The 16,179-nt window shown below is 62.3% G+C and overlaps 1 protein-coding gene across 22 annotated transcripts in view; it reads right to left on the bottom strand.

Moving 5' to 3' along the window:
• LOC110525160 (zinc finger RNA-binding protein) overlaps positions 1 to 16,179 on the bottom strand; it is a 62,826-nt gene that overhangs the window by 19,167 nt on the left and 27,480 nt on the right. For all 22 annotated transcript variants that reach the window (XR_016496479.1, XR_016496480.1, XR_016496481.1 and 19 more), the window contains one exon: positions 1,084 to 1,250. Coding sequence is in view for 16 of the 22 variants with exons in the window: in XM_036979209.2 (XP_036835104.2) it covers positions 1,084 to 1,250 (167 nt within the window). In the remaining 6 variants the exon portion in view is untranslated. The remainder of the gene's footprint in view (positions 1 to 1,083; positions 1,251 to 16,179) is intronic.

Genomic DNA, 16,179 nt, shown 5'->3' with positions numbered 1-16,179 from the left:
GCCCACTGCACTGAGGCTAGGTAACACGGTCACCACAGAACTCACTACTGTAATGGTCCAGGTTACAAAGTGGCAACAGATGCTACTGAGCCAGATGTCTATGTGTCAGGGGAGAAGCTCCAGGTGGTATCCGATTTTAAGTACCTTGGCATCATACTTGATTCCAACCTCTTTTAAAAAGCATGTGAAAAAGGTAATTCAAATAACCAAATTCAACCTAGCTAATTTCCGATTCACACAAAATTGTTTGACTACAGAGGTAGCAAAACTGTACTTCAAATCTATGATACTCCCCCACTTAACATACTGCTTGACTAGTTGGGCCCAAGCTTGTTGTACAACATTAAGACCTATTCAGTCTGTCTACAAACAGGCTCTCAAAGTGCTTGATAGGAAGCCCAATAGCCATCATCACTGTTACATCCTCAGAAAGCATGAGCTCCTGAGTTGGGAAAATCTTGTGCAATACACCGACGCATGTCTTGTATTCAAGATCCTAAATGGCCTGGCTCCTCCCCCTCCACTCAGTACTTCTGTTAAACAGAACACCCAAACATATGGCAGCAGATCCACAAGGTCTGCCATGAGAGGTGACTGTATAGTTCCCCTAAGGAAAAGCACCTTTAGTAAATCTGCATTCTCTGTGAGAGCTTCCCATGTCTGGAATACACTGCCATCAGACACACATAACTGCACCACATTTCACACTTTCACAAAAGGCTTGAAGACATGGCTAAAGGTCAATCAGATTTGGGGTACCTGTGGGATACTGTATATATACACTTTTTTTCTACTGTGTCATTGACTTGTTTATTGTGGTATTGGCTTGTTTGTTTTACTCCATGTGTAACTCTGTGTTGTTGTCTGTGTCACACTGCTTTGCTTTATCTTGGCCAGGTCGCAGTTGCAAATGAGAACTTGTTCTCAACTGGCCTACCTGGTTAAATAAAGGTGAAATAGAGGCTGACCTGATCGGTCTTCGTTACCCCTCAGTCCTTCAGAATTACAAGAAATATATCATATATATTCTACTACACCTGTGGCAAGACATTCACTCAGGTTTTTGGTTCTATGTGATCTGACCTCTTCCACATAGTCGTGTCCAACGGGCTGCACGTCATTCTGCAAGGCGGCCAGGGTAGACAGCGAATCAGAGGACTCGTTCTTTGTCTCCTGAGGTTGGGGGACCAATGAGGGCGGAGGAGGCTTGGATGTCTCCACCTTCCCGGTAGTCTGGAGCTTGTTTCCCCCTGGAGACAGAAGAATTGATGAGGATTGGTTAATAATATATAATAATAATAATAAGAAGAAGAAGAAGCTGATTAAACAGCATGATCATTACACAGGTGCACCTTGTGCTGGGGACAATAAACGGCCACTCTAAAATGTGTAGTTTTGTTACACAACACAATGACAGAGATAAAAAATCTAAATTAGGATCTAATAGCAACTAGGATGGGTTGATCTTATGACTGTGCCTTTGGCTTCTGGACAACAAAAGAAAGTCGATATGAAAACTAGAGGTCGTCCGACTAATCAGGGTCGATATCAAGTTCATCAAATCAGTAATCTGCATTTTTGGACGCAGATTATGGCCATTTACACTCCACGAGGAGGCAGGCTGACCACCCGTTACTCCACGAGGAGACTGCGTGGCAGGCTGACCCCCCGTTACTCCACGAGGAGGCAGGCTGACCCCCCGTTACTCCACGAGGAGACTGCTGACCACCCGATACTCCACGAGGAGACTGCTGACCGCCCGATACTCCACGAGGAGACTGCTGACCGCCCGATACTCCACGAGGAGACTGCTGACCGCCCGATACTCCACGAGGAGACTGCTGACCGCCCGATACTCCACGAGGAGACTGCTGACCGCCGATACTCCACGAGGAGACTGCTGACCCCCCGATACTCCACGAGGAGACTGCTGACCGCCCGATACTCCACGAGGAGACTGCTGACCGCCCGATACTCCACGAGGAGACTGCTGACCCCCCGTTACTCCACGAGGAGACTGCTGACCGCCCGATACTCCACGAGGAGACTGCTGACCGCCCGATACTCCACGAGGAGACTGCTGACCCCCCGATACTCCACGAGGAGACTGCTGACCGCCCGATACTCCACGAGGAGACTGCTGACCGCCCGATACTCCACGAGGAGACTGCTGACCCCCCGATACTCCACGAGGAGACTGCTGACCCCCCGATACTCCACGAGGAGACTGCTGACCGCCCGATACTCCACGAGGAGACTGCTGACCGCCCGATACTCCACGAGGAGACTGCTGACCCCCCGTTACTCCACGAGGAGACTGCTGACCCCCCGTTACTCCACGAGGAGACTGCGTGGCAGGCTGACCCCCCGTTACTCCACGAGGAGACTGCGTGGCAGGCTGACCCCCCGTTACTCCACGAGGAGACTGCGTGGCAGGCTGACCCCCCGTTACTCCACGAGGAGACTGCGTGGCAGGCTGACCCCCCGTTACTCCACGAGGAGACTGCGTGGCAGGCTGACCCCCCGTTACTCCACGAGGAGACTGCGTGGCAGGCTGACCCCCCGATACTCCACGAGGAGACTGCTGACCGCCCGATACTCCACGAGGAGACTGCTGACCGCCCGATACTCCACGAGGAGACTGCTGACCCCCCGATACTCCACGAGGAGACTGCTGACCGCCCGATACTCCACGAGGAGACTGCTGACCCCCCGATACTCCACGAGGAGACTGCTGACCGCCCGATACTCCACGAGGAGACTGCTGACCCCCCGATACTCCACGAGGAGACTGCTGACCGCCCGATACTCCACGAGGAGACTGCTGACCGCCCGATACTCCACGAGGAGACTGCTGACCCCCCGATACTCCACGAGGAGACTGCTGACCCCCCGATACTCCACGAGGAGACTGCTGACCCCCCGATACTCCACGAGGAGACTGCTGACCGCCCGATACTCCACGAGGAGACTGCTGACCGCCCGATACTCCACGAGGAGACTGCTGACCGCCCGATACTCCACGAGGAGACTGCTGACCGCCCGATACTCCACGAGGAGACTGCTGACCGCCCGATACTCCACGAGGAGACTGCTGACCCCCCGATACTCCACGAGGAGACTGCTGACCCCCCGATACTCCACGAGGAGACTGCTGACCCCCCGATACTCCACGAGGAGACTGCTGACCCCCCGATACTCCACGAGGAGACTGCGTGGCAGGCTGACCCCCCGTTACTCCACGAGGAGACTGCGTGGCAGGCTGACCCCCCGTTACTCCACGAGGAGACTGCGTGGCAGGCTGACCCCCCGTTACTCCACGAGGAGACTGCGTGGCAGGCTGACCCCCCGTTACTCCACGAGGAGACTGCGTGGCAGGCTGACCCCCCGATACTCCACGAGGAGACTGCTGACCCCCCCGATACTCCACGAGGAGACTGCTGACCGCCCGATACTCCACGAGGAGACTGCTGACCCCCCGATACTCCACGAGGAGACTGCTGACCGCCCGATACTCCACGAGGAGACTGCTGACCGCCCGATACTCCACGAGGAGACTGCTGACCGCCCGATACTCCACGAGGAGACTGCTGACCCCCCGATACTCCACGAGGAGACTGCTGACCGCCCGATACTCCACGAGGAGACTGCTGACCGCCCGATACTCCACGAGGAGACTGCTGACCCCCCGATACTCCACGAGGAGACTGCTGACCCCCCGATACTCCACGAGGAGACTGCTGACCCCCCGATACTCCACGAGGAGACTGCGTGGCAGGCTGACCCCCCGATACTCCACGAGGAGACTGCTGACCCCCCGATACTCCACGAGGAGACTGCTGACCGCCCGATACTCCACGAGGAGACTGCTGACCGCCCGATACTCCACGAGGAGACTGCTGACCCCCCGATACTCCACGAGGAGACTGCTGACCGCCCGATACTCCACGAGGAGACTGCTGACCCCCCGATACTCCACGAGGAGACTGCTGACCGCCCGATACTCCACGAGGAGACTGCTGACCGCCCGATACTCCACGAGGAGACTGCTGACCGCCCGATACTCCACGAGGAGACTGCATGGCAGGCTGACCCCCCGATACTCCACGAGGAGACTGCTGACCCCCCGATACTCCACGAGGAGACTGCTGACCCCCCGATACTCCACGAGGAGGCAGGCTGACCCCCCGTTACTCCACGAGGAGACTGCGTGGCAGGCTGACCACCCGTTACTCCACGAGGAGACTGCGTGGCAGGCTGACCCCCCGTTACTCCACGAGGAGACTGCGTGGCAGGCTGACCCCCCGTTACTCCACGAGGAGACTGCGTGGCAGGCTGACCCCCCGTTACTCCACGAGGAGACTGCGTGGCAGGCTGACCCCCCGTTACTCCACGAGGAGACTGCGTGGCAGGCTGACCCCCCGATACTCCACGAGGAGACTGCTGACCGCCCGATACTCCACGAGGAGACTGCTGACCGCCCGATACTCCACGAGGAGACTGCTGACCCCCCGATACTCCACGAGGAGACTGCTGACCGCCCGATAATCCACGAGGAGACTGCTGACCCCCCGATACTCCACGAGGAGACTGCTGACCGCCCGATACTCCACGAGGAGACTGCTGACCCCCCGATACTCCACGAGGAGACTGCTGACCGCCCGATACTCCACGAGGAGACTGCTGACCGCCCGATACTCCACGAGGAGACTGCTGACCCCCCGATACTCCACGAGGAGACTGCTGACCCCCCGATACTCCACGAGGAGACTGCTGACCCCCCGATACTCCACGAGGAGACTGCTGACCGCCCGATACTCCACGAGGAGACTGCTGACCGCCCGATACTCCACGAGGAGACTGCTGACCGCCCGATACTCCACGAGGAGACTGCTGACCGCCCGATACTCCACGAGGAGACTGCTGACCGCCCGATACTCCACGAGGAGACTGCTGACCCCCCGATACTCCACGAGGAGACTGCTGACCCCCCGATACTCCACGAGGAGACTGCTGACCCCCCGATACTCCACGAGGAGACTGCTGACCCCCCGATACTCCACGAGGAGACTGCGTGGCAGGCTGACCCCCCGTTACTCCACGAGGAGACTGCGTGGCAGGCTGACCCCCCGTTACTCCACGAGGAGACTGCGTGGCAGGCTGACCCCCCGTTACTCCACGAGGAGACTGCGTGGCAGGCTGACCCCCCGTTACTCCACGAGGAGACTGCGTGGCAGGCTGACCCCCCGATACTCCACGAGGAGACTGCTGACCCCCCGATACTCCACGAGGAGACTGCTGACCGCCCGATACTCCACGAGGAGACTGCTGACCCCCCGATACTCCACGAGGAGACTGCTGACCGCCCGATACTCCACGAGGAGACTGCTGACCGCCCGATACTCCACGAGGAGACTGCTGACCGCCCGATACTCCACGAGGAGACTGCTGACCCCCCGATACTCCACGAGGAGACTGCTGACCGCCCGATACTCCACGAGGAGACTGCTGACCGCCCGATACTCCACGAGGAGACTGCTGACCGCCCGATACTCCACGAGGAGACTGCTGACCCCCCGATACTCCACGAGGAGACTGCTGACCCCCCGATACTCCACGAGGAGACTGCGTGGCAGGCTGACCCCCCGATACTCCACGAGGAGACTGCTGACCCCCCGATACTCCACGAGGAGACTGCTGACCGCCCGATACTCCACGAGGAGACTGCTGACCGCCCGATACTCCACGAGGAGACTGCTGACCCCCCGATACTCCACGAGGAGACTGCTGACCGCCCGATACTCCACGAGGAGACTGCTGACCCCCCGATACTCCACGAGGAGACTGCTGACCGCCCGATACTCCACGAGGAGACTGCTGACCGCCCGATACTCCACGAGGAGACTGCTGACCGCCCGATACTCCACGAGGAGACTGCATGGCAGGCTGACCCCCCGATACTCCACGAGGAGACTGCTGACCCCCCGATACTCCACGAGGAGACTGCTGACCCCCCGATACTCCACGAGGAGGCAGGCTGACCCCCCGTTACTCCACGAGGAGACTGCGTGGCAGGCTGACCACCCGTTACTCCACGAGGAGACTGCGTGGCAGGCTGACCCCCCGTTACTCCACGAGGAGACTGCGTGGCAGGCTGACCCCCCGTTACTCCACGAGGAGACTGCGTGGCAGGCTGACCCCCCGTTACTCCACGAGGAGACTGCGTGGCAGGCTGACCCCCCGTTACTCCACGAGGAGACTGCGTGGCAGGCTGACCCCCCGATACTCCACGAGGAGACTGCTGACCCCCCGATACTCCACGAGGAGACTGCTGACCCCCCGATACTCCACGAGGAGACTGCTGACCGCCCGATACTCCACGAGGAGACTGCTGACCGCCCGATACTCCACGAGGAGACTGCTGACCCCCCCGATACTCCACGAGGAGACTGCTGACCCCCCGATACTCCACGAGGAGACTGCTGACCGCCCGATACTCCACGAGGAGACTGCTGACCGCCCGATACTCCACGAGGAGACTGCGTGGCAGGCTGACCCCCCGTTACTCCACGAGGAGACTGCGTGGCAGGCTGACCCCCCGTTACTCCACGAGGAGACTGCGTGGCAGGCTGACCCCCCGTTACTCCACGAGGAGACTGCGTGGCAGGCTGACCCCCCGATACTCCACGAGGAGACTGCTGACCCCCCGATACTCCACGAGGAGACTGCTGACCGCCCGATACTCCACGAGGAGACTGCTGACCCCCCGATACTCCACGAGGAGACTGCTGACCGCCCGATACTCCACGAGGAGACTGCTGACCGCCCGATACTCCACGAGGAGACTGCTGACCCCCCGATACTCCACGAGGAGACTGCTGACCCCCCGATACTCCACGAGGAGACTGCTGACCGCCCGATACTCCACGAGGAGACTGCTGACCGCCCGATACTCCACGAGGAGACTGCTGACCCCCCGATACTCCACGAGGAGACTGCTGACCCCCCGATACTCCACGAGGAGACTGCTGACCGCCCGATACTCCACGAGGAGACTGCTGACCGCCCGATACTCCACGAGGAGACTGCGTGGCAGGCTGACCCCCCGTTACTCCACGAGGAGACTGCGTGGCAGGCTGACCCCCCGTTACTCCACGAGGAGACTGCGTGGCAGGCTGACCCCCCGTTACTCCACGAGGAGACTGCGTGGCAGGCTGACCCCCCGATACTCCACGAGGAGACTGCTGACCCCCCGATACTCCACGAGGAGACTGCTGACCGCCCGATACTCCACGAGGAGACTGCTGACCCCCCGATACTCCACGAGGAGACTGCTGACCGCCCGATACTCCACGAGGAGACTGCTGACCGCCCGATACTCCACGAGGAGACTGCTGACCGCCCGATACTCCACGAGGAGACTGCTGACCCCCCGATACTCCACGAGGAGACTGCTGACCGCCCGATACTCCACGAGGAGACTGCTGACCGCCCGATACTCCACGAGGAGACTGCTGACCGCCCGATACTCCACGAGGAGACTGCTGACCGCCCGATACTCCACGAGGAGACTGCTGACCGCCCGATACTCCACGAGGAGACTGCGTGGCAGGCTGACCCCCCGTTACTCCACGAGGAGACTGCGTGGCAGGCTGACCCCCCGATACTCCACGAGGAGACTGCGTGGCAGGCTGACCCCCCGTTACTCCACGAGGAGACTGCGTGGCAGGCTGACCCCCCGTTACTCCACGAGGAGACTGCGTGGCAGGCTGACCCCCCGTTACTCCACGAGGAGACTGCGTGGCAGGCTGACCCCCCGTTACTCCACGAGGAGACTGCGTGGCAGGCTGACCGCCCGTTACTCCACGAGGAGACTGCGTGGCAGGCTGACCACCCGTTACTCCACGAGGAGACTGCGTGGCAGGCTGACCCCCCGTTACTCCACGAGAAGACTGCGTGGCAGGCTGACCCCCCGTTACTCCACGAGGAGACTGCGTGGCAGGCTGACCCCCCGTTACTCCACGAGGAGACTGCGTGGCAGGCTGACCCCCCGATACTCCACGAGGAGACTGCTGACCCCCCGATACTCCACGAGGAGACTGCTGACCGCCCGATACTCCACGAGGAGACTGCTGACCCCCCGATACTCCACGAGGAGACTGCTGACCGCCCGATACTCCACGAGGAGACTGCTGACCGCCCGATACTCCACGAGGAGACTGCTGACCCCCCGATACTCCACGAGGAGACTGCTGACCCCCCGATACTCCACGAGGAGACTGCTGACCGCCCGATACTCCACGAGGAGACTGCTGACCGCCCGATACTCCACGAGGAGACTGCTGACCCCCCCGATACTCCACGAGGAGACTGCTGACCCCCCGATACTCCACGAGGAGACTGCTGACCGCCCGATACTCCACGAGGAGACTGCTGACCGCCCGATACTCCACGAGGAGACTGCGTGGCAGGCTGACCCCCCGTTACTCCACGAGGAGACTGCGTGGCAGGCTGACCCCCCGTTACTCCACGAGGAGACTGCGTGGCAGGCTGACCCCCCGTTACTCCACGAGGAGACTGCGTGGCAGGCTGACCCCCCGATACTCCACGAGGAGACTGCTGACCCCCCGATACTCCACGAGGAGACTGCTGACCGCCCGATACTCCACGAGGAGACTGCTGACCCCCCGATACTCCACGAGGAGACTGCTGACCGCCCGATACTCCACGAGGAGACTGCTGACCGCCCGATACTCCACGAGGAGACTGCTGACCGCCCGATACTCCACGAGGAGACTGCTGACCCCCCGATACTCCACGAGGAGACTGCTGACCGCCCGATACTCCACGAGGAGACTGCTGACCGCCCGATACTCCACGAGGAGACTGCTGACCGCCCGATACTCCACGAGGAGACTGCTGACCGCCCGATACTCCACGAGGAGACTGCTGACCGCCCGATACTCCACGAGGAGACTGCGTGGCAGGCTGACCCCCCGTTACTCCACGAGGAGACTGCGTGGCAGGCTGACCCCCCGATACTCCACGAGGAGACTGCGTGGCAGGCTGACCCCCCGTTACTCCACGAGGAGACTGCGTGGCAGGCTGACCCCCCGTTACTCCACGAGGAGACTGCGTGGCAGGCTGACCCCCCGTTACTCCACGAGGAGACTGCGTGGCAGGCTGACCCCCCGTTACTCCACGAGGAGACTGCGTGGCAGGCTGACCGCCCGTTACTCCACGAGGAGACTGCGTGGCAGGCTGACCACCCGTTACTCCACGAGGAGACTGCGTGGCAGGCTGACCCCCCGTTACTCCACGAGAAGACTGCGTGGCAGGCTGACCCCCCGTTACTCCACGAGGAGACTGCGTGGCAGGCTGACCGCCCGATACTCCACGAGGAGACTGCTGACCGCCCGATACTCCACGAGGAGACTGCTGACCCCCCGATACTCCACGAGGAGACTGCTGACCGCCCGATACTCCACGAGGAGACTGCTGACCCCCCGATACTCCACGAGGAGACTGCTGACCGCCCGATACTCCACGAGGAGACTGCTGACCCCCCGTTACTCCACGAGGAGACTGCTGACCGCCCGATACTCCACGAGGAGACTGCTGACCGCCCGATACTCCACGAGGAGACTGCTGACCGCCCGATACTCCACGAGGAGACTGCTGACCGCCCGATACTCCACGAGGAGACTGCTGACCGCCCGATACTCCACGAGGAGACTGCTGACCGCCCGATACTCCACGAGGAGACTGCTGACCCCCCGATACTCCACGAGGAGACTGCTGACCCCCCGATACTCCACGAGGAGACTGCTGACCCCCCGATACTCCACGAGGAGACTGCGTGGCAGGCTGACCCCCCGTTACTCCACGAGGAGACTGCGTGGCAGGCTGACCCCCCGTTACTCCACGAGGAGACTGCGTGGCAGGCTGACCCCCCGTTACTCCACGAGGAGACTGCGTGGCAGGCTGACCCCCCGTTACTCCACGAGGAGACTGCGTGGCAGGCTGACCCCCCGATACTCCACGAGGAGACTGCTGACCCCCCGATACTCCACGAGGAGACTGCTGACCGCCCGATACTCCACGAGGAGACTGCTGACCCCCCGATACTCCACGAGGAGACTGCTGACCGCCCGATACTCCACGAGGAGACTGCTGACCGCCCGATACTCCACGAGGAGACTGCTGACCGCCCGATACTCCACGAGGAGACTGCTGACCCCCCGATACTCCACGAGGAGACTGCTGACCGCCCGATACTCCACGAGGAGACTGCTGACCGCCCGATACTCCACGAGGAGACTGCTGACCGCCCGATACTCCACGAGGAGACTGCTGACCCCCCGATACTCCACGAGGAGACTGCTGACCCCCCGATACTCCACGAGGAGACTGCGTGGCAGGCTGACCCCCCGATACTCCACGAGGAGACTGCTGACCCCCCGATACTCCACGAGGAGACTGCTGACCGCCCGATACTCCACGAGGAGACTGCTGACCGCCCGATACTCCACGAGGAGACTGCTGACCCCCCGATACTCCACGAGGAGACTGCTGACCGCCCGATACTCCACGAGGAGACTGCTGACCCCCCGATACTCCACGAGGAGACTGCTGACCGCCCGATACTCCACGAGGAGACTGCTGACCGCCCGATACTCCACGAGGAGACTGCATGGCAGGCTGACCCCCCGATACTCCACGAGGAGACTGCTGACCCCCCGATACTCCACGAGGAGACTGCTGACCCCCCGATACTCCACGAGGAGGCAGGCTGACCCCCCGTTACTCCACGAGGAGACTGCGTGGCAGGCTGACCACCCGTTACTCCACGAGGAGACTGCGTGGCAGGCTGACCCCCCGTTACTCCACGAGGAGACTGCGTGGCAGGCTGACCCCCCGTTACTCCACGAGGAGACTGCGTGGCAGGCTGACCCCCCGTTACTCCACGAGGAGACTGCGTGGCAGGCTGACCCCCCGTTACTCCACGAGGAGACTGCGTGGCAGGCTGACCCCCCGTTACTCCACGAGGAGACTGCGTGGCAGGCTGACCCCCCGATACTCCACGAGGAGACTGCTGACCCCCCGATACTCCACGAGGAGACTGCTGACCCCCCGATACTCCACGAGGAGACTGCTGACCGCCCGATACTCCACGAGGAGACTGCTGACCGCCCGATACTCCACGAGGAGACTGCTGACCCCCCGATACTCCACGAGGAGACTGCTGACCCCCCGATACTCCACGAGGAGACTGCTGACCGCCCGATACTCCACGAGGAGACTGCTGACCGCCCGATACTCCACGAGGAGACTGCGTGGCAGGCTGACCCCCCGTTACTCCACGAGGAGACTGCGTGGCAGGCTGACCCCCCGTTACTCCACGAGGAGACTGCGTGGCAGGCTGACCCCCCGTTACTCCACGAGGAGACTGCGTGGCAGGCTGACCCCCCGATACTCCACGAGGAGACTGCTGACCCCCCGATACTCCACGAGGAGACTGCTGACCGCCCGATACTCCACGAGGAGACTGCTGACCCCCCGATACTCCACGAGGAGACTGCTGACCGCCCGATACTCCACGAGGAGACTGCTGACCGCCCGATACTCCACGAGGAGACTGCTGACCCCCCGATACTCCACGAGGAGACTGCTGACCCCCCGATACTCCACGAGGAGACTGCTGACCGCCCGATACTCCACGAGGAGACTGCTGACCGCCCGATACTCCACGAGGAGACTGCTGACCCCCCGATACTCCACGAGGAGACTGCTGACCCCCCGATACTCCACGAGGAGACTGCTGACCGCCCGATACTCCACGAGGAGACTGCTGACCGCCCGATACTCCACGAGGAGACTGCGTGGCAGGCTGACCCCCCGTTACTCCACGAGGAGACTGCGTGGCAGGCTGACCCCCCGTTACTCCACGAGGAGACTGCGTGGCAGGCTGACCCCCCGATACTCCACGAGGAGACTGCTGACCCCCCGATACTCCACGAGGAGACTGCTGACCGCCCGATACTCCACGAGGAGACTGCTGACCCCCCGATACTCCACGAGGAGACTGCTGACCGCCCGATACTCCACGAGGAGACTGCTGACCGCCCGATACTCCACGAGGAGACTGCTGACCGCCCGATACTCCACGAGGAGACTGCTGACCCCCCGATACTCCACGAGGAGACTGCTGACCGCCCGATACTCCACGAGGAGACTGCTGACCGCCCGATACTCCACGAGGAGACTGCTGACCGCCCGATACTCCACGAGGAGACTGCTGACCGCCCGATACTCCACGAGGAGACTGCTGACCGCCCGATACTCCACGAGGAGACTGCGTGGCAGGCTGACCCCCCGTTACTCCACGAGGAGACTGCGTGGCAGGCTGACCCCCCGATACTCCACGAGGAGACTGCGTGGCAGGCTGACCCCCCGTTACTCCACGAGGAGACTGCGTGGCAGGCTGACCCCCCGTTACTCCACGAGGAGACTGCGTGGCAGGCTGACCCCCCGTTACTCCACGAGGAGACTGCGTGGCAGGCTGACCCCCCGTTACTCCACGAGGAGACTGCGTGGCAGGCTGACCGCCCGTTACTCCACGAGGAGACTGCGTGGCAGGCTGACCACCCGTTACTCCACGAGGAGACTGCGTGGCAGGCTGACCCCCCGTTACTCCACGAGAAGACTGCGTGGCAGGCTGACCCCCCGTTACTCCACGAGGAGACTGCGTGGCAGGCTGACCGCCCGATACTCCACGAGGAGACTGCTGACCGCCCGATACTCCACGAGGAGACTGCTGACCCCCCGATACTCCACGAGGAGACTGCTGACCGCCCGATACTCCACGAGGAGACTGCTGACCCCCCGATACTCCACGAGGAGACTGCTGACCGCCCGATACTCCACGAGGAGACTGCTGACCCCCCGTTACTCCACGAGGAGACTGCTGACCGCCCGATACTCCACGAGGAGACTGCTGACCGCCCGATACTCCACGAGGAGACTGCTGACCGCCCGATACTCCACGAGGAGACTGCTGACCGCCCGATACTCCACGAGGAGACTGCTGACCGCCCGATACTCCACGAGGAGACTGCTGACCGCCCGATACTCCACGAGGAGACTGCTGACCCCCCGATACTCCACGAGGAGACTGCTGACCCCCCGATACTCCACGAGGAGACTGCTGACCCCCCGATACTCCACGAGGAGACTGCGTGGCAGGCTGACCCCCCGTTACTCCACGAGGAGACTGCGTGGCAGGCTGACCCCCCGTTACTCCACGAGGAGACTGCGTGGCAGGCTGACCCCCCGTTACTCCACGAGGAGACTGCGTGGCAGGCTGACCCCCCGTTACTCCACGAGGAGACTGCGTGGCAGGCTGACCCCCCGATACTCCACGAGGAGACTGCTGACCCCCCGATACTCCACGAGGAGACTGCTGACCGCCCGATACTCCACGAGGAGACTGCTGACCCCCCGATACTCCACGAGGAGACTGCTGACCGCCCGATACTCCACGAGGAGACTGCTGACCGCCCGATACTCCACGAGGAGACTGCTGACCGCCCGATACTCCACGAGGAGACTGCTGACCCCCCGATACTCCACGAGGAGACTGCTGACCGCCCGATACTCCACGAGGAGACTGCTGACCGCCCGATACTCCACGAGGAGACTGCTGACCGCCCGATACTCCACGAGGAGACTGCTGACCCCCCGATACTCCACGAGGAGACTGCTGACCCCCCGATACTCCACGAGGAGACTGCGTGGCAGGCTGACCCCCCGATACTCCACGAGGAGACTGCTGACCCCCCGATACTCCACGAGGAGACTGCTGACCGCCCGATACTCCACGAGGAGACTGCTGACCGCCCGATACTCCACGAGGAGACTGCTGACCCCCCGATACTCCACGAGGAGACTGCTGACCGCCCGATACTCCACGAGGAGACTGCTGACCCCCCGATACTCCACGAGGAGACTGCTGACCGCCCGATACTCCACGAGGAGACTGCTGACCGCCCGATACTCCACGAGGAGACTGCATGGCAGGCTGACCCCCCGATACTCCACGAGGAGACTGCTGACCCCCCGATACTCCACGAGGAGACTGCTGACCCCCCGATACTCCACGAGGAGGCAGGCTGACCCCCCGTTACTCCACGAGGAGACTGCGTGGCAGGCTGACCACCCGTTACTCCACGAGGAGACTGCGTGGCAGGCTGACCCCCCGTTACTCCACGAGGAGACTGCGTGGCAGGCTGACCCCCCGTTACTCCACGAGGAGACTGCGTGGCAGGCTGACCCCCCGTTACTCCACGAGGAGACTGCGTGGCAGGCTGACCCCCCGTTACTCCACGAGGAGACTGCGTGGCAGGCTGACCCCCCGTTACTCCACGAGGAGACTGCGTGGCAGGCTGACCCCCCGTTACTCCACGAGGAGACTGCGTGGCAGGCTGACCCCCCGATACTCCACGAGGAGACTGCTGACCCCCCGATACTCCACGAGGAGACTGCTGACCGCCCGATACTCCACGAGGAGACTGCTGACCGCCCGATACTCCACGAGGAGACTGCTGACCCCCCGATACTCCACGAGGAGACTGCTGACCCCCCGATACTCCACGAGGAGACTGCTGACCGCCCGATACTCCACGAGGAGACTGCTGACCGCCCGATACTCCACGAGGAGACTGCGTGGCAGGCTGACCCCCCGTTACTCCACGAGGAGACTGCGTGGCAGGCTGACCCCCCGTTACTCCACGAGGAGACTGCGTGGCAGGCTGACCCCCCGATACTCCACGAGGAGACTGCTGACCCCCCGATACTCCACGAGGAGACTGCTGACCGCCCGATACTCCACGAGGAGACTGCTGACCGCCCGATACTCCACGAGGAGACTGCTGACCGCCCGATACTCCACGAGGAGACTGCTGACCGCCCGATACTCCACGAGGAGACTGCTGACCGCCCGATACGCCACGAGGAGACTGCTGACCGCCCGATACTCCACGAGGAGACTGCTGACCGCCCGATACTCCACGAGGAGACTGCTGACCGCCCGATACTCCACGAGGAGACTGCTGACCGCCCGATACTCCACGAGGAGACTGCTGACCGCCCGATACTCCACGAGGAGACTGCTGACCGCCCGATACTCCACGAGGAGACTGCTGACCGCCCGATACTCCACGAGGAGACTGCGTGGCAGGCTGACCCCCCGTTACTCCACGAGGAGACTGCGTGGCAGGCTGACCCCCCGATACTCCACGAGGAGACTGCGTGGCAGGCTGACCCCCCGATACTCCACGAGGAGACTGCGTGGCAGGCTGACCCCCCGTTACTCCACGAGGAGACTGCGTGGCAGGCTGACCCCCCGTTACTCCACGAGGAGACTGCGTGGCAGGCTGACCCCCCGTTACTCCACGAGGAGACTGCGTGGCAGGCTGACCCCCCGTTACTCCACGAGGAGACTGCGTGGCAGGCTGACCGCCCGTTACTCCACGAGGAGACTGCGTGGCAGGCTGACCACCCGTTACTCCACGAGGAGACTGCGTGGCAGGCTGACCCCCCGTTACTCCACGAGGAGACTGCGTGGCAGGCTGACCCCCCGTTACTCCACGAGGAGACTGCGTGGCAGGCTGACCGCCCGATACTCCACGAGGAGACTGCTGACCCCCCGATACTCCACGAGGAGACTGCTGACCGCCCGATACTCCACGAGGAGACTGCTGACCCCCCGATACTCCACGAGGAGACTGCTGACCCCCCGATACTCCACGAGGAGACTGCTGACCGCCCGATACTCCACGAGGAGACTGCTGACCCCCCGATACTCCACGAGGAGACTGCTGACCGCCCGATACTCCACGAGGAGACTGCTGACCGCCCGATACTCCACAAGGAGACTGCTGACCGCCCGATACTCCACGAGGAGACTGCTGACCGCCCGATACTCCACGAGGAGACTGCTGACCGCCCGATACTCCACGAGGAGACTGCTGACCCCCCGATACTCCACGAGGAGACTGCTGACCCCCCGATACTCCACGAGGAGACTGCTGACCCCCCGATACTCCACGAGGAGACTGCTGACCGCCCGATACTCCACGAGGAGACTGCTGACCGCCCGATACTCCACGAGGAGACTGC

The sequence above is a fragment of the Oncorhynchus mykiss genome, chromosome 6, assembly GCF_057628025.1.
Source record: "Oncorhynchus mykiss isolate SJ-2025 chromosome 6, ASM5762802v1, whole genome shotgun sequence".
Classification (NCBI taxonomy): Eukaryota; Metazoa; Chordata; class Actinopteri; order Salmoniformes; family Salmonidae; genus Oncorhynchus; species Oncorhynchus mykiss.
This window is presented reverse-complemented; position numbering and strand designations above follow the sequence as displayed.